We start from the raw sequence: 23,385 nt of genomic DNA, 5'->3' as shown, positions 1-23,385 counted from the left end.
TCTCACTTTTATTAGCCCCTTGGTTCCCCACTATTTTTGGTATTTTTTTGGTGTCTTCTACTGTGAAGACAGATACAAAATATTTGTTTAAAATCTCTGCCATTTCCTTATTCCCCATTATAATTTCACCTGTCTCAGCCTCTAAGAGACCAACGCTTACTTTTGCTGCTACTCATTCTTTTTACATACTCGTAGAAGCTCTTACACTGCTTTTATATTTCTTGTTAGTTTACTCTCATTCTACTTTGTCCCTTTTTATCAATTTTTTGGTCATCCTTTGCTGGTTTGTTTATTTGCGTTCAAAATGCACAATTTCTGACAGCATTCAGGCCGAGGAAAATGGATATTGAAGTGCTAAACACGACATAACAGGAGTAGACAGAACAGACTGTGCACCTACCGGATGATGAAAGCCCCTCGTATTTCCAGCAGCCTCTTCTCATTGTTGAACTGCTTCAGCAGGTTGATCATAAACTTGAAGAAATAGGAGTTCATGGTGGGAGTCGAGGGGGAACATTCCAACGTTCGAGGCCCTAGAGCACAAAAAAAATTAAGACAGACATACTGAACCATGATCTTTTCCAGCAGCACTCTCATTCCCAAGGAAAGTTAAGATTCACCACCTTGCCCGATTGTCTTGGGGAATTGGGAAGGAATTTCCCTGAAATTGGCTACAGGGTTTTGGGACAGGGTCAGTGGCAGGTAAAGCAACAGGTAAAATCTCTGCCCCTTCGCTAGCGCAACAGAATTCCTTCCCGTTTTGTCTTTCAATTTGAGCCATGTCTGGACAGAGCATTTCGAACTCTAATGTAAGGAAAGGGTTAATCTTTATATTTTAGTAATATTAACTTTTAGCTTTTGCCTGTTAAGTGAATCCGTTAGAAGATTGAAAGTGTAATCCATAAGACAGGCTTGCTTTATTTTATTAATTATACAATGCAGTAAAAAACAATAGTAAGTTTCAACAGTAAAACATAATTAGAAGACAGTTCAGAGAGCTTTAGCTGATAAGTTACTGCACAGACACAGAACAGCTCCCTTGGTTAGGAAGGCTTTGCAGAAGCACCTGCCTGAGAAAGACCATAGATTTGGGAAAGTTAGGGAGTGTGAATCAAGTTAGGGAGTTAGTGCGGATCTATGGCTGTAAGGACAGGACAGGCAATCAGTGCTGAATGGTAACTCTTGTGAAAAAGGACAAACAGTGGGTGTTGGTTTGGACAACCAAGTATACCGAACCTGGAACAGTAACACATTTGGAATTTCCTGGCTAAAACTGGCACGGTTTTGTCAGAAGTGTTGCTGTTAAGTGTATACTTAATTATTAATAATGGTTATTACTGTATGCTTAATAAATCTGTGAACACCTGACATAAAAGTTGTGAGCCTTATTATTTTGAGGAGTAACTTATAAGTAAGGACACCCATCCTCCAACTCTAAGATTAGGACAAAACATCAGTGGAGAGAGGTCCATCACTTGTAGTGGGAACAATCTGGGGCAATGAATTAAGATGACACAGGAGTATCACACAACACTGAAGCATAATGGTCTAAGTGTGACTTTTCCTATTGTGCTACGACTGCCAAAACACTAAGTGAATCTAACAACACTGGTGTGGGACTGTAAGGTTATAGTTCCCTAAGTTTATGGGGGTGGGGGGGGGGGGGGCGCTTATTAAAGGTACAGCACCAATGTTCTGCAAGAATCTTGTAAACAAAATGCCATCTGTTGTTGTGATGAGTGTAAAACGGAATCCTGCTGGGCCAACTATGTGTATAATGGCTTAAGATCGAATGGGATTCAGTCTCTTCACCCCCTGGTACCCTGAACACTTTATTGCAGACTGTATAATATCCTGTTCTCTCTCTATATATAATTAGCAATATGGTTTTGGTTTGCGCTGTGTAAACATGGTGAAATCATCTTCTCCATGCTTTAATATTTCATAGTTAGTGAATACATGGTTCCCAGACTGGCACAGGCCCACGTTTTAAAGCAGCAGTAGCCCATCATGCCAGAGTCGGGAGTAGAAGCTTGTCGCAGGCTAACTGCTAGTGGTCTGTAAAGCAGGATGTGAAGGCAAATCAGTAACGCCTGGGCCCGTAAAAACAAATGCTGCGGTGTACTGGGTCAGCACACTGCACCTTGACCTCTGGGAATTAGGTTTGAATCCAGCCCACTTTGATGGGATTAAGATCATGTCATGGTCCTGTGGTCAACTCAATTCCCAATGGGCACAGACCCAAAGCATAAAACTGCCTCTGATTCAGCACTCTTCCCCAGAGATGCGAGAAATAAGGAATGTCACACTGTTGCAAATTAAGAACATAACATAAGAAATAGGGAGTAAACCACACGGCCCTTCGAGCCTGATCAGCCATGCAATAAGATCATGGCTGACATTCGACCTCAACTCCATTTTCCCGCCCGATCCCCATATTTTTGATTCCCTCAGAGTACAAAAATTTATTGATCTCAGCCTTGAAGGTAATCACTGACTGAGCATCCACAGTCTTTTGGGGTAGAGAATGCCAAAGATTCACAGCCCTTTGAGTGAAGAAATTTCTCATCTCAGTCTGAAATGGCCAACAGCCAAATCCTGAGACTGCCCCCTAGTTCTAGACTCTCCAGCCAGGGGAAGCAGCCTCTCAGCATATACCCTGTCAATCCCCCCCAGAATCTTATGTTTAAATGAGATCCCCTCTTATTCTTCTAAACTCGAGAGTGTATAGGCCCAATCTACTCAATCTCTCGTAGGACAACCCTCTCATCCCAGGGATCAATCTAATGAACCTTTGTTGCACCCCCTCTCAGGCATGTATGTCCTTTCTCAGATAAGGAGACCAAAACTGTACACAGTACTCCGGGTGTGGTCTCACCAGAGCCCTGTACAATTGTAGCAAGACTTCCTTACTCTTGCATTCTAACCCTCTTGCAATAAAAGCCAACAAACCATTTGTCTTCCTAATTGCTTGCTGTACCTGCATGTTAACTTTCTATGATTTGACTATAAGGACACTTAAATCCCTCCGAAAACCAACACTGAATAGTTTTTCACCATTTAAAAAATATTCTGCTTTTCTATTCTTAGTACCAAAAAGTGAATAACCTCACATTTCCCCACATTATACTCCATCTGCCATCTTCTTGCCCACTCACTTAACTTGTCTATATCCCTTTGCAGGCTCTTTGGGCGCGATCTTGCCAGCCCCGTGGAGGCGGGTATGAAGGCGGGACTGCTGGGAAAATGGCAGATTTTGGGGGCAGGTGCCCAACCCGCCTCTGTGCCATCTTGCCAGGAAGCGGGTAGCCGACCCGCGCCGGGTTCCGCTCCTTGGAGGCAGGAAGGGGATTACAGCCACTTACCTGCCTGTTAACAGGCAGATAAGAGGATTATCCCCATTTTGCCCACACAAGTGCTTGCTTTCCAAAGGCTCCGAACCCCGTCAGGGTCACCAAGGCGAGAATTGGGTCTGCGGGGATCGGAGGGGTGCAAAAGTGCGCTGTGAAGGTAAGTGATGGGTGAAAGTGTGGAGAGGTGAGTATGTGAGGTAAGTGGGAAGTGTTAGAAAAGGTTTACTCGCCTTTGTTTCTTCCTGCAGGCTTCAAGAGTTGGGTATGCGGAGAGTCTCGCACCTCCGCGGCAGAGATGACAGATGGCCGTTGCATTCGCCAATGCAACAACCATCTAATTTCTGCAAAAGAAAGTGGTTTGATGAGGCCTTGAATTCAAGAACTCATCAAATTACAAAGAATGTCAGTGTTTGACAGCTTCACAGAACTGTCAAACGATGACAATTCATCTGTCAAAAATTTTTGACAGATGAAACATCATAGGTTGATGTTCTCTGTAACCGGCTTTCCCTTAATTGGCCTGCTAAGCCCGCTGGGCAGGCTTAACAAGGTCAATCAAGGGAAAATAACGTGCATTGGCCAGAAGTTGATGGAGGCGGGACTGAAACCCGACAAGTGGGAGACCCGCCTCCAAAAGTTCCCCATTGGCAAATTCCAGCCTTTTGTGTCCTCCTCACAGCTTACTTTCTCACCTAGCTTTGTATCAGCAATCTTGGATACATTACACTCAGTCCCTTCATCCAAGTCATTATTATAAATTGTAAATAGCTGAGGCCCAAGCACTGATCCTTGTGGCACCCCGACATGTTTAGGCCTACTCTGTTTTCTGTCCATTAACCAATCCTCAATCCATGCTAATATTACCTCCAAGCCCATGAGCCCTTAACTTGTGTAACAACCTTTCAGGTGGCACTTTATCAAATGCCTTTTGAAAATCCAAATATACTGCATCCACTGGTTCCCCTTCATCTACCCTGTAGTTACATCCTCAAAAAACTCTATAATAAATTTGTCAAACATGATTTCCCTTTCATAAAACCATGTTGACTCTGCCTAATCTAAATGCCCTGATGCCACTTCCTTAATGATAGATTCCAGTTTTTCCACAATGACTGATGTCAGGCTAACTGGCCTGTAGTTCCCCATTTTTTCTCTCCCTCCTATCCTAAACCACGGGGTTACATTTGCTGCCTTTCAATCCACTCGGATCATTCCAGAATCTAGGGAATTTTGGAAGATCACAACCAATACATCCACCATCTCTGCTGCCACCTCTTTTAGAATCCTAGGACTTAGCTATCAGGTCATGGGGATTTGTTGGCTTTTAGTCCCATTAATTTCTCCAGTACTTTTTCTTTACCAATATTAATTACTTTAAGTTGCTCTTCTCATTGGACCCTTGGTTCCCTACTATTTTTGGTATTTTTTTTTGTGTCTTCTACTGTGAAGATAGATACAACATATTTGTTTAACGTCTGTGCCATTTCCTTATTCCCCATTATAATTTCTCCTGTGTCAGCCTCTAAGGGACCCACATTTACTTTCGCTACTCTTTTCCTTTTTACATAATTGTTGAAGTTCTTGCAATCTGTTTTTATATTTCTTGCTAGTTTACGCTCATATTTCATTTTCTCCTTCGATCAATTTTTTGGTCATCCTTTGTTGGTTTCTAAAACTCTCCCAATCCTCAGGCTTACTACTATCCTTTGCAACATTATAAGCCTCTTCTTTTAATCTAATACTATCCTTAACTTCTTTAGTTAGCTACGGATGGATCACTTTTCCCATGGAGTTTTCATTTCTCAATGGAATGTATATTGATAGAATCAGAAATTTACAGCACAGGAGGAGGCCATTCGGCCCATCGTGTCTGTGTCTCCTGAAAAAGAGCTAACCAGCCTAATGCCACTTTCCAGCTCTTGGTCCGTAGCCCTTTGGTTAGCACTTCAAGTGCCTATCCAATTATATTCTTTAAATGCGATGAGGGTTTCTGCCTCTACCACCTTTTCAAGCACTGAGTTCCAGAACGCCACCACATTCTGGATGAAAAAAAGTTCTCCTCAACTTTCATCTAATCCTTCTACCAATTACTTTATATCTATGCCAACTGGTTATTGACCTCTTTGCTAAGGGAAATAAATATTAGTTGAGAATTATGAAATATTTCTTCATTGGGGTTGAGGCAATACAGAGAGAGACCTTTTACTCTACATCTATTTTAAACCCGACTTGAGTGCTGGATGGCAAAATTAGGTTCCCAAAATTGAAAAGCATCCATCCTCCAGCACTGAACTACTGAGATCCTTCACCTTAAATGAGCACAAATGTCGAGCAAAACAAATCCCTAAATGGGAATTGTAAATAAGATAGAACCATCATAGAGTGTAACTATTGTCTACTGCAGAGTTAACTAATGAAATAAACTGCTCCCCAGAACACTCCATTCAAATTGAAGTATTTAGAAAAAAAAGGAGCGAGATATCTGACAAGACTAACACTAAACCATAGGGAGCCAGAAATGGGCAGAGCTTGCACCTAAACAGCTGGGTGAGTGAGATAGGCCTTCTTGTCTGTTATGAGTTATATAAGAAACAGCAATTGCTTAGAAAAAACACAGTCCAATAGCTGCTGCTGCTTAAGATTTCTATTATGTTCAGAGAATCACAACTGGGAAATGTGCAGGGACTGCTATCTGGCAATACCTTGCATGGGATTGTGTCAGCACAAACACTCTGACTGGTCATGTGAGCTCTCCAAGTTGTCACTGGATCCTCACGGGATTTCCAGGACACACACTCCTTCCAACTGCAGAGTGGCGTCTGCATTCTAGCGCACAGCAGTCGAATGAGACCGTCATCGCTGAATTTGTTTCCAGCAGATGCTTTGCAACAAAAGGCTGGCACGTTCCCAGATATTAAGCTGTTTGTTGAGTTGGGGTTTGCACTGCAGGATTCAGTTATGATAGCCAGGTCTGACTACCACATCAAGTCCTCACTCTCCTCTACCAAAACTCTGGGATCATCTTGGAGAACAAAAGAAACCCCCGGCTCCTTTTCTCTACGATCAACAGCCTCCTCAAATGTCTCAAGTGCAAGGAGCTTATGGATTTCTTTGTCACCAAGACAGAGACGATCTATTCAGCTGCCTCTGTTGCTTCCCCTCTTCCTCACCAAGCCAAGCCTCACCACAAACCTCACCCTTGCCCTGAACCTGTGTCTTTCTCTAGTTCTTTCCCATCTCCCCTCAAGCTCATCTCATCCATTAGCCCCATCTCCTGCTCCCTTGACCCCATTCCCATTAAACTGCTGAACGCCCAACTTATCTTCCTGGCCCCAAATGCGAGCTGACATTGTAAATAGTCCCTCCCCCACCTTTCAAAACCACAATCATTCCTTCTGTACACGTCAACTACCATCTCATTTCCAATCTCCCCTTCCTCTCCAAAGTGCTTGAACATGCTGTTGACCCCAGATCTGTGCTCAACTCCCCAGCTGGATCTCTCCCACCTCCAACAGCAATGGAATGGCCCCATTCAAAGTCCCAGACCCACGCTCTTGAATTCCCTCCCATAAACCTCTCCGCCTCCCTCTCCTCCTTTAAGACCCTCCTCAAAACCCAACCTTTGGGCCAAGCTTTGGTGACCCCATCTAAAATCTCCTTTGATTTGGCGTCTGCTTTCCCTTACGTCTCTGAGATGCCTTGAGATGTTTTCCTACATTAAAAGGCACTATATAAATGCAGGCTGTTATCGAGAAATAAATGCCAAGAGACGTACCGAAGTACGGGTGAAAACGTAGGCTTCTGTCTTCTGGGGTGGTGGAGAGGAAGAGCATCCATCTGATGCCTGTGCTTTGAATATTTCAGTACTGAATTTCTTTACATTTATTTGGATTTGTAAAAAAGACAGAGCCTTGGTTCTCAGTCTCATCTGAAAGAAGACACATCCGACAGTGCTGCGCTCTCTTCCTAAGTACTTCACTGGGAGTGCCAGCTTAGATTTTGCGCTCAAGTCACTGGAGTTGGACTTGAACCCACAACATTCTGACTCAGAGGTGAGAGTGCTACTGACGGAGGTAATTGTACACAGGAGAACACAGTCCTCCAACCAGAATGCTCCAAGATTCAGTTCCTGGGCTGGGTTGTTCGGTGACCTCTGCTGGTGCAGTACAATTGACCAAATAGAAAGTTTAGAGCAATCTACTTAGAAAAAAAGCCATGTTTGTAATATACTGCAAAACAAACCAGTAATTGCAAAACATTCAGCATCACCGTTACTATGGAGATATTCATCCCCAGATGCAGTTTTGTGATCTAAAAGAACCATTTCCTCTGTAGTTTCCTTTATTTTCCTCATGCCATGCTTAGTTACTGGGGCAACCAACCATTCCCTGGCTTCAGCCCTTGTCACTATAATCGGTCACTAGGTGGCACGAGCAGGTTTCTCTACTTAGAGAAGCTTTGATTTATCAAGCAACCTCGGTGAAGGCCCATGGCCCATAGTGCAAGGCACCAAGGCTGAAGAGTGAGAAAGACAAGGTAAATCAAGCAGTAATGATCAGGTGACACCAAGCTTGCATTCTAAGAGTGACAGGAAGGGTAGATGGTGGAAGAGAGATTAAATAAAAGGGTCTGGCAACTGCCTTAAGGCATTGGAACATCCTTGTGAGGACCCTGTGACAATTAGAGTTGGCACTGACACGACCTCAGAAGATCTACCTCTGTAGGTCACCTTTAAATGGAGGAGGACTGAAGATGCCAAGGGGGTCACGTTAGTGTTCATAGATGGACAGCACTGAAACAAGTAACAACTCCTGAACATCTCTAGCAAAATTTCAATACTTAATAGTTGGTGATGACCCTCTGGATCCCCCATCTAACTGTTATTTTCCCTTCCATTCAGCATCACGGTCACTATGGAGATATTCATCCCTAGATGCATACCAGTGATACATCATGGACAACCACCCTTCAGATTGATACCTCATTACAACTGGGCACTGCCAGACATTTATCGAACAGCAGATAAACCTGACTTTCCCATTCTCTGCATTACAATTCAAGTGTTTGCTTTATTCCACAGCCAAGATCTACACATGCACACACCACTTTTCCTACCCTTCAAACTGAAAAATGTTCCAGAGTTTCAAATATTCTACTTTGTGGTAAAGCCATGTCCAGCAGCGATAGAGACCAGAAAGACCCAACATTAAGTCCTGGTTTCTAACAATCTCAGTCAGGATGGTGGTACAATTGGCCACAGCACCCTTATATGCTTGGTGAAGGGTGGGGGTGGGAGTAAGCATATAGCATTGCCCTCTAAGTATTTAGTTTTCAATTCTTGGGATGTAGGCATCGCTGGCAAGGTGCCATTTATTTCCCATCCCTAGTTGCCACGAGCTGGTGGTGGTGCTGGGCCACCTTCATGAACTGCTGGAAGTCAGGTGAAGACAGAGTCAGGCTTGGCTGTGATGTTCCCCATGGTCTCTCAGCCTGTCGACACTCCTGGTCTACACTAACACAATGAAGGTGGCCGTTGTGGAAGAGGTAATGGAAGGCGGCTGGCGCCACGTGACTCAGTCGCCATGAACAGTTCCCCAGGATTACCACCTTTGGGGGCAAGGGAGGGTGGAAAAGAGCAAGAATAAATTCCAGATGGGAAGCGCAGGTTATTTTTCTACAACAGGTTAATTTCCCACCCCACCCCCACTTTACATTTGGTTTGAAATGTTACTCTGAACAAGAGTGGAAGGCATCTTGCTTTTTATTTTTTAACCATACTTAAAATTACACCTTTAAATAATTAATGCCAGCACTTGCGATGCTGATTTGATTTCCCTTCTGCATCTTAAAATAGTTGTGCGGAGTGGAGCGATGGAAAGGGAAATTGCCTCCAAGTAAAGGAAGGTCAGGATAAAAAAATATCCAGTCCTGAACAGTGTGAGCCACTCAGCATAAAACCAAGATTGAAAAGATTATCTGCAATCAACACACTGAGTGGAGTTGCAGGGCGACTGCAATCACTGTCGGACATGTTGGCTATGTTTCAGGCATTTAGAACACTGCTCTCTGCTTAAAATGTCACACCGCTTCCTGCGTGAGCATCGCCACAGCCCCAGAGCCACAAGGACTGGCAGTGCGCTCGTTAGATGCTGCACCCTCAGTCACGTGACTGGGTTCAACAATTAACGCAAGTGCAGTAAACGGCATCACTGATTTTAAGTGCGGTTCCCTCTGCACCTTCAATGCATTCAGATCCAGGAGTTTCACACACCTGACCAGACATGTCCAGGCTAAAAGTCACTACACCGTGTCTATTTGCATAAAGAATATGAAGTTTAATTAGGCAGAATGCTATTAAGATGAAGGCAATGGTAGAAGGCAAACTAAATGGACCATGGTCTTTTCTCATCCAGCAATTCCGATGTTCAATGCCGTCATACATACACAGCACAGGAAAGTCCTCAAGCAACAAGGCTCCCTCAGTCATTCAGTGGGAAAAAAACTCATTGAACCAGCATTCACAGCCTTTTAGGGGAAAAAGTTCCCGATTTCTACTGCCCTGTGGGTGAAAAAGTGCTTCCTGATTTCACTCCTGAATAGGAACAATTTTCTCCAAGGATTTGATGTAGACTGCTGAGAAATTCCTGACTACAACAGGTGCAGCTTCAGTTGTACTAATGACGTCCGAGATGTACTCTACGTGGAGCTTCCCCACCCCGACACACCCCCCCCGACACACACACACACACACACATACACCCACACCCCGACACACACATACACCCACACCCCGACACACACACCCCCGACACACACACCCCCCCGACACACACACACCCACACCCCCGACACACACACACCCCGACCCCGACACACCCACACCCCGACCCCGACACACCCACACCCCGACACACCCCGACACACCCACACGCACCAGGCCTTGACCAATGCCACTCAAATTACTTAAAGATTCAAGGTTGGCTTGGAAGGAGTGGTCATTTATCTTTGGATTTCAATTCCACCCACCCCGCCCACTCCACCAACAGAGCTTTCACTCAACCTCGCCTGGATGGTTTGGCCGAGGGTAGGAATTGGAGTGATGGATCTGGATCTACCAACTTCACAGCACAAAGGGCCCAAAATTCCAGTGAAAAATGTCAGAACATCTGCACTTCTTGGTAATTAACAACCCGCAGGTGAAATAAAGGGAACACGAAGCTTCAAAAGGTGGGTCTCTGGCCGTGCATTGCTGGTGGGCCGCTAATGAAGAAAACCCAAGCAGTTTCCTGTTTCGCCATTGAGAGTTTTACCCCTCCCACCCCACTTCCCCGCACCAACTGTTCCACAGGGATTCACGTTAACATGGAAGCTCCAGCGATAGGCAGGGACCAACATGTATACAGGGCTCTGAATCAGCTGAAGGGAGCCTTGCTGTACCCAAAACAGGCATTAACATTTAAAAAAAATTTAAATGGATTGAATTATGAGATAAAGATGTTCTTTATTCCTCCAGCTAAATTATCAGGTGCTCCCATTAATCACGATCGAACTATAACTTGACGGATCGGAGAAGGAGCCACATTCCCCCAGAAGCCAAGTCACAGAACACCTGCATTCATTATATTCTGATGATGGTAATTGCTCCTCGGCCTGTGTGAAAAATCAGCGTCTCAGCATTTAAATTGACAGATTAATTAAACAATCAGCGCCCATCTCATGCAAGCAGCTGCTGCCCCCAGAGCATGGTCTCCCTGGCAACGGCGATCGAAGCATGGCAAGCAATGCCAGGAGGATTCCATCGCCAGGCTGGGCCGAGGGGACTGCCTCCCACATACGTACCCCTGGGCACTCTGGTTCACTGCGGTTATCCCGTTTGCACCCAATTGCTGGAATGGGATAAAGTGGGAGGCAACCTGTCCCAGCGTGTTGCGAGCCGTATCACGCAAAGGAAAGCGAGGGGGAGGAAGGCCGGGTCTCGAGGCAGTGGTGTAACAGTGCACTAAGAGTGGAGGAAGATGGGCTTTTCCTCCTGATTAACTTGCACAGAAAGTCTCCAATGAGCCACCCAGGATACTCTCGTACTGCTCCCAACGGGCACTTACGACTAGGAGCTGAACAAAGAGGTGCGACAAAATAGAACGTAAAATATATTATGTAGACAATGAAGTAGTTGCATTTTGTGTTTCCAGCTGCTCTGATGAGGCATTAAAATACAGTACGAGAGTTGGCAAGGTACTAACAGGCAAAAAACAAAATACTGCAGATGTTGGAAATCAAATAAAAACTTAAGATGCTAGAAACGCTCTGGTGGTCAGGCAGAGAGAAACATAGGGTCCAACGTTACAGGCCGATGACCTTTCGTCAGAACTGGACCCGAAACATTAACTCAGTTTCTCTCTCCACAGATGATGCCTGACCTGCTGAGTGTTTCCAGAGGTTATCAGGTGTCTAGTTCCACACGATGGAGAGTTACAACATACACTTTATTTATGCTGCCTTGTCCCCACGGCACTATTTCGAAGAAGAGCAGGGGGAATTCTCCCCAGTATCCTGGCTAATATTTATATCTCAACCAACATCACTAATCAACAGATTATCTGGTCATCATCACACAGCTGCTTGTGGGTCCTTGCTGTGCACAATTTGGCTACCGCGTTTCATACATTACAACAGTGACTACACTTCTAAAGTAATTCATTGGCTGTAAAGCGCTCTGGGACGTCATGAGGTTGTGAAAGGCGTGACATAAATACAATTTATTTTATTTCATGTGCAGTGCTGGCACAACCTCTTAACACGACAGCTATTGCGAATGTACAGTGAGCTCACATCAATCACAATGTGAATGGTGCAGGTCCACTTCTATTAATACCAGACTAGGCTCATGCGCTCACAGATGTCCGATTCAAAGCTGGCTCTGCACCAATACAACCTGTCAATCGGAACCCAGCAGCACTTTCTGCCCCTAGGGAGCCCACAGTACATACACCCAATAGCTCCAGTTGAGCGGATTCTTTGTTAAGACAGTTAGTATGGTCAGTCCCAGTAGTTGCTCTCCTGAAAAAGGGAGTGGGGGGGGGGAAAAAGAACCTCATGCTAGGGTCCAGCCCACAATAGCAGACAGCTCCTGGCACGTCACCCAAATGACCACTCTTCATGCACAAACCTAGACAGTGAGTGCTTGCTGACTAATCAACTCTGAGGGCACTGCAGCCAAACCTAACACTGTCTTCACCCAAAATCTATATAGCTGCACTCTCTTAGCGGGGTGTCACTCGAGAACGATCCAGGCTGGTGTTAGCCTGCTCGAGACCCAGCGGCACCCTGTCCAACTGTAACCACTCAACTGGGGCCCTGGATGAGCTCAGGTAATTCAGCACAGGCTGGAGATCAAATCTGGGACCTTACAGTCTGTACAGCTCATTCTGGGCGCATAGGTCAGTTTGCTGGTAAATCTTCAAACACCAGTGTGCCGGGAGAGCTCAGAACCCAAATAAAGCTATTTTTATGGAGTGCTAAATATTACATGTGGCCAGCAGGCCTTCCACTGGAAAGTGACATATTTGATTTAACAGGCAGATCAAAGTGTGCACTCTAAAGCGCAAATGTTTCAGGCAAGCAGCCTTACTTAGCCTTTCAATAATTTGTGCAAAACAGAAACAGCAATGACCTATTAAAGGAAGTCTCTACAGCACAGCCTGTAAAGGAAGCTTCCAGAGGATCTCCAGTTCAATCCCTGACTTTTGTGAATTTGACTATTCTTAGCCGAGGCCCGCCAATTTACCTCAGTGCCCGGGGTTTTGTGGGAGGGGGGGGGGGGGGGGGGATGGAATTCTAGTACAGATCTCTACCCAGTGATACCTGTGTGTTAACGTCTGTGGTGGTTCTGAAGGGTGAAGATTCTGAAGGGTGAAGAACTTAACAACAGTCACACGGTTTGTACATCAAGGGTCACCAATTGGCCAACGGCCTGGGAATCGTACCCTGCCAGAGGTCACAAGTAGAGGGATATAAAAAGATGTTTTACAGAAGTACTTCAACAGAACTCCTCATAATCTAATTCTTTATCAAAGAGAACAATGGACAAGCTGGCATTAAAGGCCATTGTAGAAGAGTGTAATCATACTGTTCACACTATAGCCCTGCACACAGAGCCATTGAAAGAAGGGGTGAGGAATTTGTGGGATATTGGGTGGGACAGGCTTGGGCTTAGCGCATGCGTACGCACAGAGACAGAGACACACAAATACCCTACTGGCACTCACCACCTAGACTCACTCACACACAAGGAATGGCCACTGGAAGAGATACCATAACCATATCTCAAGACACAAAAAATAAAAAGCAAGACTTTAAACTAACACATTAATGAATCTCGGTCCGCTTCACAACTTTGACTTTAAGCCATTTTGTGCACAGAGATTCAGAAATATTGCTTTGCAGTTCATGAGGGCTTCAACATCCAGTGATCGACAGTTTCTTTCCAATTCTAGAAATTATTTTGACACATGCTTAACACAGCTTTTTATCCGAGTCACTGACCAAAAGGCAAAGGGAGTGAATCCATCTCTGGCCAGTCAGCACCACTTATCCACTGTTTAAAACTGGCGCCCGCACACAACACAACACAGGCCCAATGATGCATAGTGCAATTAAGAGAGTTTGTGCATCTGGTTTTCAGTTATCAGCATTCTGGGATGGGGACATTCTCAAAAATCAGACCAGTGTACAGTGGCCAGTAAACTGGTTCAGAAATGAAAACTGCTCCACCACGCCCACAGGTGGTCCAGCACAGTTCACAACTCTTCAGAGGTCCAACATGGAGCACAGTAGACAGGACACCCACCTTCACAAAGAGTCGTGTCTAGCCACAACAAAAAGATTGATTAAGAAAGGGAAGATAGATTATGAAAGTAAATTAGCAAAAAATATAAAAACAGGTAGTAAGAGTTTTTATAGTTATATAAAAAGAAAAAGGGTAGCTAAAGTAAATGTTGGTCCCTTAGAGGATGAGACCGGGAAATTAATAGTGGGAAATATGGAGATGGCGAAAACACTGAATGAATATTTTATATCAGTCTTTACAGTAGAAGACACTAAGAATATCCCAACACTGGACAAACAGGGGGCTAAAGGGGGGGGAGGAGCTAAACACGATCAAAATCACTAAGGAAGTGGTACTAGGTAAAATAATGGGACTCAAGGCGGATAAATCACCTGGACCTGATGGCTTGCATCCTAGGGTCTTGAGGGAAGTGGCGGTAGGGATTATGGATGCATTGGTAATAATTTTCCAAAACTCCCTGGACTCAGCAAAGGTCCCAGCAGACTGGAAAATTGCTAATGTAACGCCCTTATTTAAAAAGGGCAGTAGACAGAAGGCTGGAAACTATAGACCGGTTAGCCTAACATCTGTGGTAGGTAAAATATTGGAGTCCATTATTAAGGAGACAGTTAACAGGACATTTGGATAATTATAATTTAATAGGACAAAGTCAGCATGGTTTTATGAAGGGGAAGTCATGTTTGACAAATTTGCTGGAGTTCTTTGAGGAAGTAACATATAGGGTGGATAAAGGGGAACCAGTGGACGTAGTGTATTTAGACTTCCAAAAGGCATTTGACAAGGTGCCACACAAAAGATTATTGCTTAAGATAAAAAATCACGAGATTGGGGGTAATATTCTGGCATGGATAGAGGATTGGCTATCTAACAGAAGGCAGGGAGTTGGGATAAATGGTTCATTCTCAGACTAACAATCAGTAACTAGTGGTGTTCCGCAGGGGTCAGTGCTGGGTCCCCAACTCTTTACAATCTATATTAATGATTTGGAGGAGGGGACCGAGTGTAACATATCAAAGTTTGCAGATGATACTAAGATGGGAGGGAAAGTAGTGAGTGAGGAGGACATAAAAAACCTGCAAGGGGACATAGACAGGCTAAGTAAGTGGGCAGAGATTTGGCAGATGGAATACAATACTGGAAAGTGTGAGGTTATGCACTTTGGCAGGAAAAATCGTAGAGCAAGTTATTATCTTAATGGCAAGAAACTGGAAAGTACTGTAGTACAAAGGGATCTGGGGGTCCTGGTGCACGAAACTCAAAAGGTTAGTATGCAGGTGCAGTAAGTGATTAAGAAGGCCAATGGAATGTTGGCTTTCATTGCTAGGGGGATAGAATATAAAAATAGGGAGGTATTGCTTCAGTTGTACAAGGTATTGGTGAGACCGCACCTGGAATACTGCATACAGTTTTGGTGTCCACACTTAAGAAAAGACATACTTGCTCGCGAGTCAGTACAAAGAAGGTTCACTCGGTTAATCCCGGGGATGAGGGGATGGACATATGAGGAGAGGTTGAGTAGATTGGGACTCTACTCATTGGAGTTCAGAAGAATGAGAGGCGATCTTATTGAAACATATAAGATTGTGAAGGGGTTGGATCGGGTGGATGCGGGGAGGATGTTTCCGATGGTGGGTGAAACCAGAACTAGGGGGCATAGGCTTAGAATAAGGGGCTGCTCTTTCAAAACTGAGATGAGGAGGAACTACTTCACTCAGAGGGTGGTAGGTCCATGGAATATGCTGCCCCAAAAAGCTGTAGAAGCTACATCATTGCATAAATTTAAAACAGAAAGACAGTTTCCTAGAAATAAAGGGAATGAAGGGTTACGGGGAGTGGGCAGGAATTTGGACGAGTCTAGGTTCGGATCGGTCATGGCCCTGTGGGTAGCAGAGCGGGCCCAGGGGCCGTGTAACCTGATCCTGCTCCTATTTCGTGTGTCTAATTCTGTTAGATTCAGGAGATGGTTCTGTGATAGCAGATTGGCGGTTAGGATCAGATCAGCCATGATCTTACTGAATGGCGGAGCAGGCTCGAGGGGCCGATTGGCCTACTCCTGCTCCTATTTCTTATGTTCTTATGTTCTTATCTTATCATGAGGCTAGCACGAGACATCCCTGGAGGAACATTTTCTACAAAGCAAAACATCTCAAACCCAGCTTTATTTCGGGAGAGGGATACTTCTATTGGCTGTACCCGGCTCACCACACAAGAACATAAGAAATAGGAGCAGGAGTAGGCCATTTGGCCCCTCGAGCCTGCTCTGCCATTCGATAAGATCATGGCTGATCTGGTCTTGGCCTCAACTCCACTTTCCTGCCCGTTCCCCATAACCCTTGACTCCCTTATCATTCAAAAATCTGTCTATCTCCACCTTAAATGTATTTAATGACCCAGCCTCCACAGCTCTCTGGGGTAGAGAATTCCAAAGATTCACGACCCTCTGAGAAGAAATTCCTCCTCAACTCAGTTTTAAATGGGCGACCCCTTATTCTGAAACTATGCCCCCTAGTTCTAGATTCCCCTACGAGGGGAAACATCCTCTCTGCATCTACCCTGTCAAGCCCCCTCGGAATCTTATACGTTTCAATAAGATCACCTCTCATTCTTCTAAACTCCAATGAGTATAGGCCCAACCTGCTCAACCTTTCTTCCTAAGACAACCCCCTCATCTCAGGAATCAACCTAGTGAACCTTCTCTGAACTGCCTCCAATGCAAGTATATCCCTCCTTAAATAAGGAGACCAAAACTGTACGCAGTACTCCAAGTATGGTCTCTGTACAGTTGTAGCAAGACTTCCCTACTTTTATACTCCATCCCCCTTGCAATAAAGGCCAACATTCCAATTGCCATCCTAATTACTACCTGCACACGAGCCCCCATCCCCCGCCAGGCTCTCCACCTTCCTGCCCTCGCCAGCTTCTCCCCTCCCGCCCCTCTCCACCCATCAAGAAAGTGTGACTGGATAATGCCAAGCTTGGGATGGGAAAGCTGTAAAATGCAGGAGGAAGGGAAGACTGAAGGAGGTAAGCAGTTCCACAGGTTAGAGGTCCTGCAAAGAATGAGCGAGAGGAGACTGCGATGAGGGTTGATGATGGAGGAGGAAAAACATGTTGCATATATATCGGCAGCAAGAGATGAAAGTTGAATGAGCCTCCAGATGATTGCCCCATCTCTGCCGGACTTTGGAAGGCAGCCAGGGGCTGAGGAAGTCACTCGTCAACGATAATGAGAGGAAATTGCTCGTCAAGTCTAGAGAAAAATCCATAGCGACTGAGTTAGTGAAGTCTTGCAGAATGTTCGAGTGTGACTGGTGCACGGCTCAGAAGCTTCTTTTTCAGAAAAAAAGACAACCAGTGTTTCAACGGAGCAACGGCGAAGCTTGGTTCACATCCGAAGTGGTTTGAGTTTTGAGGTGGCCTGGTACAGACGTAGGGAAAGCCAGGAGAAGCCACAAAAAGATCTGCCCCGCTGCTGCACGCACCACCCCCCCCCCCCCCCCCCCAACTGAGAGGTTAAGAAAAGCTCAGCTTTTCTGATGAATCCAGAATAGGAGTTAAGGTGAAGTAGGCCAGAGACGTTGGCCCGGAATTTGCGGTCAGCAGTGAAGCAAAGGCATTCGCCGCTGGCCCCGAAGAAAGCTGCCCACAGAGATCTTGCGAACGCTGTTAGTTCACTGTTATTACCCACCGCAAATTCCAGCCCATTATTTAACTCAAACGGTGAACCTGGAATCGCACCGCAATCTGAAATAAACCCAGCACTTCAAGTGTACCTTGGATAAAATGTGTTGTCGCTGAATAGTTCTAGAATTTAGGAACAGTAAGGATTCTACACAACTGACTCCAAGACTGCTCGCATTTTTTTTTTACGGCCCCTACCACTGTCCATTCACACTTGGAATCATAAGAGAACACTCAACCCTGAACACACAACTCACTCCCAACCCTTGCCAAACGTTTTCAAACTATTTCCCACCTTCCTGCTCGTTTCTCTTTTTCTTTAAGTCTTTCCACCATTCAGCTGCTGAGTAGGAAGAGCTCAGGGAACCAGGGACAGGAAGAGTCCAGGGATCCTGCCGAGTGGTTCTCCATCCCCTCTGTGGGGAAATGCCTGACCATCACTCAGTGCCTCTTGGCGAGAAGGTTGAGATCATGAGTTCTCATTTCCACCGCTTCAAATTCTCTCCCCTCTCTTCCCTTGAAGGGTCAATTACTGTTGGGTTGCAGTTCTTTGGGCACTTGCAACCCTCTGATACCTTGCCTAGAGGACATTCTACACATGTCAGCCTCAACAGTGTGCAGCAGTAGGATATTCATTCCTGGTGGACATTAAAGCCTCACAGATGTGCAAGAATCCTGGGGTTAAGCAGAAGATGACAAAAGTTGATTCCAAGCCTCACTGATGTGGAACAGCAGATAGTAATGGGGCAGATGCTCTGTCTAATCCTTCTCTTCCTGCCCAGGAGTGCGGAGGCCAATTGGACCAGGACCTGCCCCCATCCAGGGCACTAAACATTCCTTCCAGGTGAAACAGTGATTTTCTTGTACTTCTTTCAATTTAGTACACTGTATTCGCTGCCTATGATGCAGTCTCCTCTACATTGGGGAGACCAAATGTAGATTGAGTGATCGCTTTGCTGAACACCTCTATTCCGTCTGCAAACATGACCCTGAGCTTCCAGTAGCTTACCATTTTAATTCTCCATCCCATTCCCACTCTGACCTCGATCTCCTACACTGTTCCAATGAAGCTCAAGGCACAGCACCACATCTTTCCATTAGGGACTTTACAGGCACCTTACGGACTCAACAGTAAGTTCAACAATTTCAGATCATAACCACTGCTCCCATTTTTGAAGACAACAGGTGCTGGTAATGCAATAGCAAAATACTGTGGATGCTGGAAATCTGAAATAACTGAAAACGCTGGAAAAACTCAGCAGGCCAGCACGTTTCAGGTCTGGGACGTAATAAAACTCACTATGCACTTGGTTTGGGGTATAAAGCAAGGCTTTAATCAACTTGTTTTAGAACATGGAAGTCTAGTTGTACTTCACTAGTTCCTGTCTAACAAAATGTCCCTGGGCAAGCTAGACCCACGCCCGAGTATTTATACTCCTTGGATGACGCCACCAGCTGGCCGTCCAGCGTTATTTCATGAGTAGTTTCTTTATGATGATGAGATTTATAACATTCTTCCTGCCTAAAAGATTTGGAAGCCCGACGATTTCCTCTTAACGGATTAGGCGAACCACGAATAGCCGCAGTCTTTTAGATCTTTGTTTATAGCTAGAAGGCACGTCTCCCCGGACCGTGTCTTGGTCCCTGGGCCGCTTGATCCGTACCGGTGGATCGACAGGGCCCGTGTTGCCCTGATCGACCCGAGGGAGGCTGGGGAGACCGTGACTCCGGGTGCGGGTCCCCACAGGCGCAGAGCTGGCTTCATCCTGTTTGAGGTGTGACATTGGTGGATGTAGAAAGAAGAGACCTGATGGAATGCAACACGTCAGAGAGCATAGTTTCCCACTGCTGGTCTGGTACGTTGCGTGACCTCAGTGCATGACGAACAGCGTTCCAAATGATAGCGTTGTATCTCTCAACCTGTCCATTACCAATGGGATGGTATGGTGTCGTTTTACTTGTGGCAATTCCCCGTTGGGAGAGATAACTTTTGAGTTCGCTTGACATGAAGGAGGGATGAAATTGGCCGTACCGCAAAGGGAAAAGACTTGATCAAAGCATTTGATCACTGTGGAAGTAAGCATATTGGGACAGGGGAAAGCAAAGGGAAAGCGTGAATATTGGTCCACCATAGTCAGTAAGTAGGTGTTTCGCGTTGAAGGAGGCAATTGCCCTTTAAAGTCAATGCTGAGTTGCTGCATAGCGTGTATGAGCGAGCCATCCGATGGACGGAAGAATTGCGGTTTTAATTCCACACAACTTCTACAGGAGGAGCACGTTCTTTTCACATCTTCCGTAGAAAATGGGAGATTTTTAGATCGCACAAAGTGCAACATACGGATAACGCCAGGATGGCATAAGTCAGTATGAAGATCTGCAAGAGTCGAAGTTGACATAGAAGAGCAGAATGCCCGCGTGAGGGTATCCGGGGCCACATTCTCTTTGCCGGGTCGATAATGTGCTGTGTATCCAAAGGCAGCCAATTCCATCCTCCAGAGTTGTATTTTGTTATTCTTGATCTTAGTGCGTTTTCGGTTATCCAGCATAAAGGCCACGGAGCGCTGATCGGTTATAAGTGTGAAATGGCGACGAGCGGGAAAATGACTCCATTTACGTACAGCTTCGATGATGGCCGTAGCCTCCTTCTTGACGGGAAGATAATGGAGTTCGCTACCCTGCAAAGTTCTGGACAGAAATGCAACGAGTTGACCACCTTGATTCAAGGTAGCAGAGATCGCCACATCCGATGCATCGCACTCGACCACGAAAGGAAGATTGTCATCAATGGAACGAAGTGTGGCTTTTTCCAGTTGTCGCTTGAGGAGGTTGAAAGCTGAAATAGCCGTTGTCTCCAATGGAAATGACTTCACGTGAAGCAGGGGCTGGATCTTGTCGGAGAAGTGGGGTATCCATTTCGCATAATAGGCGAACGTGCCGAGTGCCCGACGAAGAGAGCCGAGATTCGTAGGGGGAGGGAACTCCTGAAGCGGACGAAGTCACTTCGGATCCGGTTTGATGACACCGTTGCCCACCCAGTAGCCAAGGATGTTGACTGATGGTACTGATTTCACAGATTTGGACTCATTTAAGGTTAAGTTGCGATGACAGAGAACGTCAAAAAATTTCTGGAGATTGGCATCATGCGCCTTCTAGTCATGACCAGCAATGGTGATATCCAGATATGGAAAAGTGTCCGTTAAGTTCTCCTGTTTGACTAGGCTATCCATTGCCCGTTGAAAGACGGCCACCCCATTGGTGACCCCAAATGGAAGGCGACAAAACTGGTAAAGCCGACCATTGGCCTCAAAGGCCGTATACTTTGTCAGAGTCCTTTAACGGTACTTGATGATATGCGCTCTTTAAATCAAAAGTTGAAAATACCTTGTAGTTGGCAAGGTTATTGACCATATCATCGATGCGTGGTAGTGGGTAGGCATCCAGGTCGGTATACTGGTTAATAGTTTGCGAGTAATCGATGCAAAGACGTTTCTTGTGTTGCTTCAGATGATTTTTAACAATGACGACTTGAGCCCGCCAGGAAGATGAACATGGCTCAATGATACCGTCCGCTAGAAGGCGAGAGATTTCTGCCTCGATAAAGGATTGATCATCTTGACCGAAATGGCGTGATTTAGTGACTATGGGCTTACATCGGGGGGAAAGATTGGCAAACAAGGAGGGCTCGTCGAGCGAAGCCGCCGAAAGCGCACAAAACGGTACTTTGGAAATAGTAAGCTCCGGCTTTGACCCTCCAAACTCGAAATGAGTCTTCTGTGTTGTTTCTGGAAATCCTGTCCCAGGAGCACATCACTGCATAGGTTTTTGAGAACCCCGAGCCGGGTGGAGAAATAAGTGCGGCCATCGAGAATAAGGTCGACAAGACAAAAGCCGGAAGAATTGGTGGTCAGTGTCATCAGAGCCATTGCAATTTCCCTGTCCGAGGGGTAAATACACAGTTTTAACTTACTGACAGCCTGCTCACTAATGAAGCCGTCAGAGCTGCATGAGTCGATTAGTGCGCTCAAAATGTGTCCATTTACCGAAACCTTCGTGGCTGCATGGGACAGACTTTGGGGGAAAACAGCTGTGATGGGAGGAGGGGCAGTTTTACCCTTGACAGCTGTAACCTTAGTAGTGGTTCTTGAGGGAGGAGCAGTTTCATAGATAGCAGCTGTAACCTTAGTAGTGGCTCTTGGGGGAGGAGCAGTTTTATAGATAGTAGCTGCAAAACTAACAGGAGCTCTCGACCGGTATACCTTAGAAAGGTGGCCTTTCTTACCAACAGAGGCTCTTGACTGGCATACCTTAGAAAAGTGACCCTTCTTGCTGCAATGATTGTAGGTTGCGTTACGAGCAGGACAAAATTTCCTATAATGGAACGCACCTCCACAGAAAAAACATTTCCTTCGAGATTGCCAAGATGCCGCTAGGGCGGGGTCATCATCAGTGAAGGCTTCTAGGGTAGGGTTGTCATCCGCTAGGTTAGAGTCATCATCAGTGTGGGCTTCCGCCCGAGACCTATCGAAGGAGTCATTAAAAGTGATAGCAGCAGCCCGTGCACGAGGTAAACGTTAGGTATCTACATTCCTCTTTGCTAAGTCCAGGGAACACACCTGGTCATAGGCAGCCTGTAACTTGAGGGTTTTATTCTCCAACAGACGCTGACGTATGAAGGGAGACGTAATTCCATTAATAAAGAAATCGCGAAATAGCTCCTTCTGGTACTGCTCAGCTGTGACAGCTTTAAGGTTACAATCCTTGCTGCGCCTGCAAAACTTTTGAAGGAATTCGTCAAGTGATTCCCTGGGTTGTTGTCGAGTTGTGGCCAATAGATGCCGAGCAAAAATTTTGTTTGGGGCCTTAACATATTGTCGCTGTAAAATTAGGATAGCGGAGTCAGAGTCTACACAGTCTTCGATATAGTCAAACACATGAGGAGATACATAATTGGCAAGTATCTCTAATTTATCAGGAATATTCTCACCACACACCCTGAGGAAGTTGCTGAAGGTACGATACCAATGTTTCCATACTTTAGCAGTTGTAGGTGAATTTGGGTCCCGGTCAAGACGGGCGGGTCTGAGTAGTTTGTCCATGATGGAGTGATTTCAACGCCGGAGTTCCCTTCTGCAGTTGAAGCCGTAGCTGGCTGTTCCCAAAATCACAGAGCGTGGAGTCGATAACAAGCTGATTAAATTGACATAATAAAACTCACTACGCACTTGGTTTGAGTATAAAGCAAGGCTTTAATCAACTTGTTTCAGAACATGGAGGTCTAGTTGTACTTCAGTAGTTCTTAGATGGCGCCACCAGCTGGCCGTCCAGCATTATTTTATGAGTAGTTCTTGATGATAAGATTTATAACAATTACCATTAACTTTCCGTGTGCTTGTTTGAGAATGAATATTTAATAGCAGAAATTATAGCTCCTAATTTATTTTACAAATAGTGAATACTTGGCTTGTTTTTAATTGTAGCTCTCTGAGGGGTCTCCTTTCCATTTGG

General features: G+C 45.4%; 1 protein-coding gene across 1 annotated transcript in view; it reads right to left on the bottom strand.

Annotated features, from left to right (window-relative positions):
- Positions 1–23,385, bottom strand: part of vac14 (vac14 homolog (S. cerevisiae)) — a 398,888-nt gene that overhangs the window by 235,621 nt on the left and 139,882 nt on the right. The window contains exon 13 of the mRNA XM_085992023.1: positions 401–533. Coding sequence (XP_085848149.1) covers positions 401–533 — 133 coding nt within the window. The remainder of the gene's footprint in view (positions 1–400; positions 534–23,385) is intronic.

This window comes from Somniosus microcephalus, chromosome 6 (genome assembly GCF_052327205.1).
Source record: "Somniosus microcephalus isolate GS21.2 chromosome 6, FLI_Smic_1.0, whole genome shotgun sequence".
In the NCBI taxonomy this organism is placed as follows: domain Eukaryota; kingdom Metazoa; phylum Chordata; class Chondrichthyes; order Squaliformes; family Somniosidae; genus Somniosus; species Somniosus microcephalus.
Note: the sequence above shows the minus strand (reverse complement) of the source record. Positions and strands in the feature narration are given on the sequence as shown.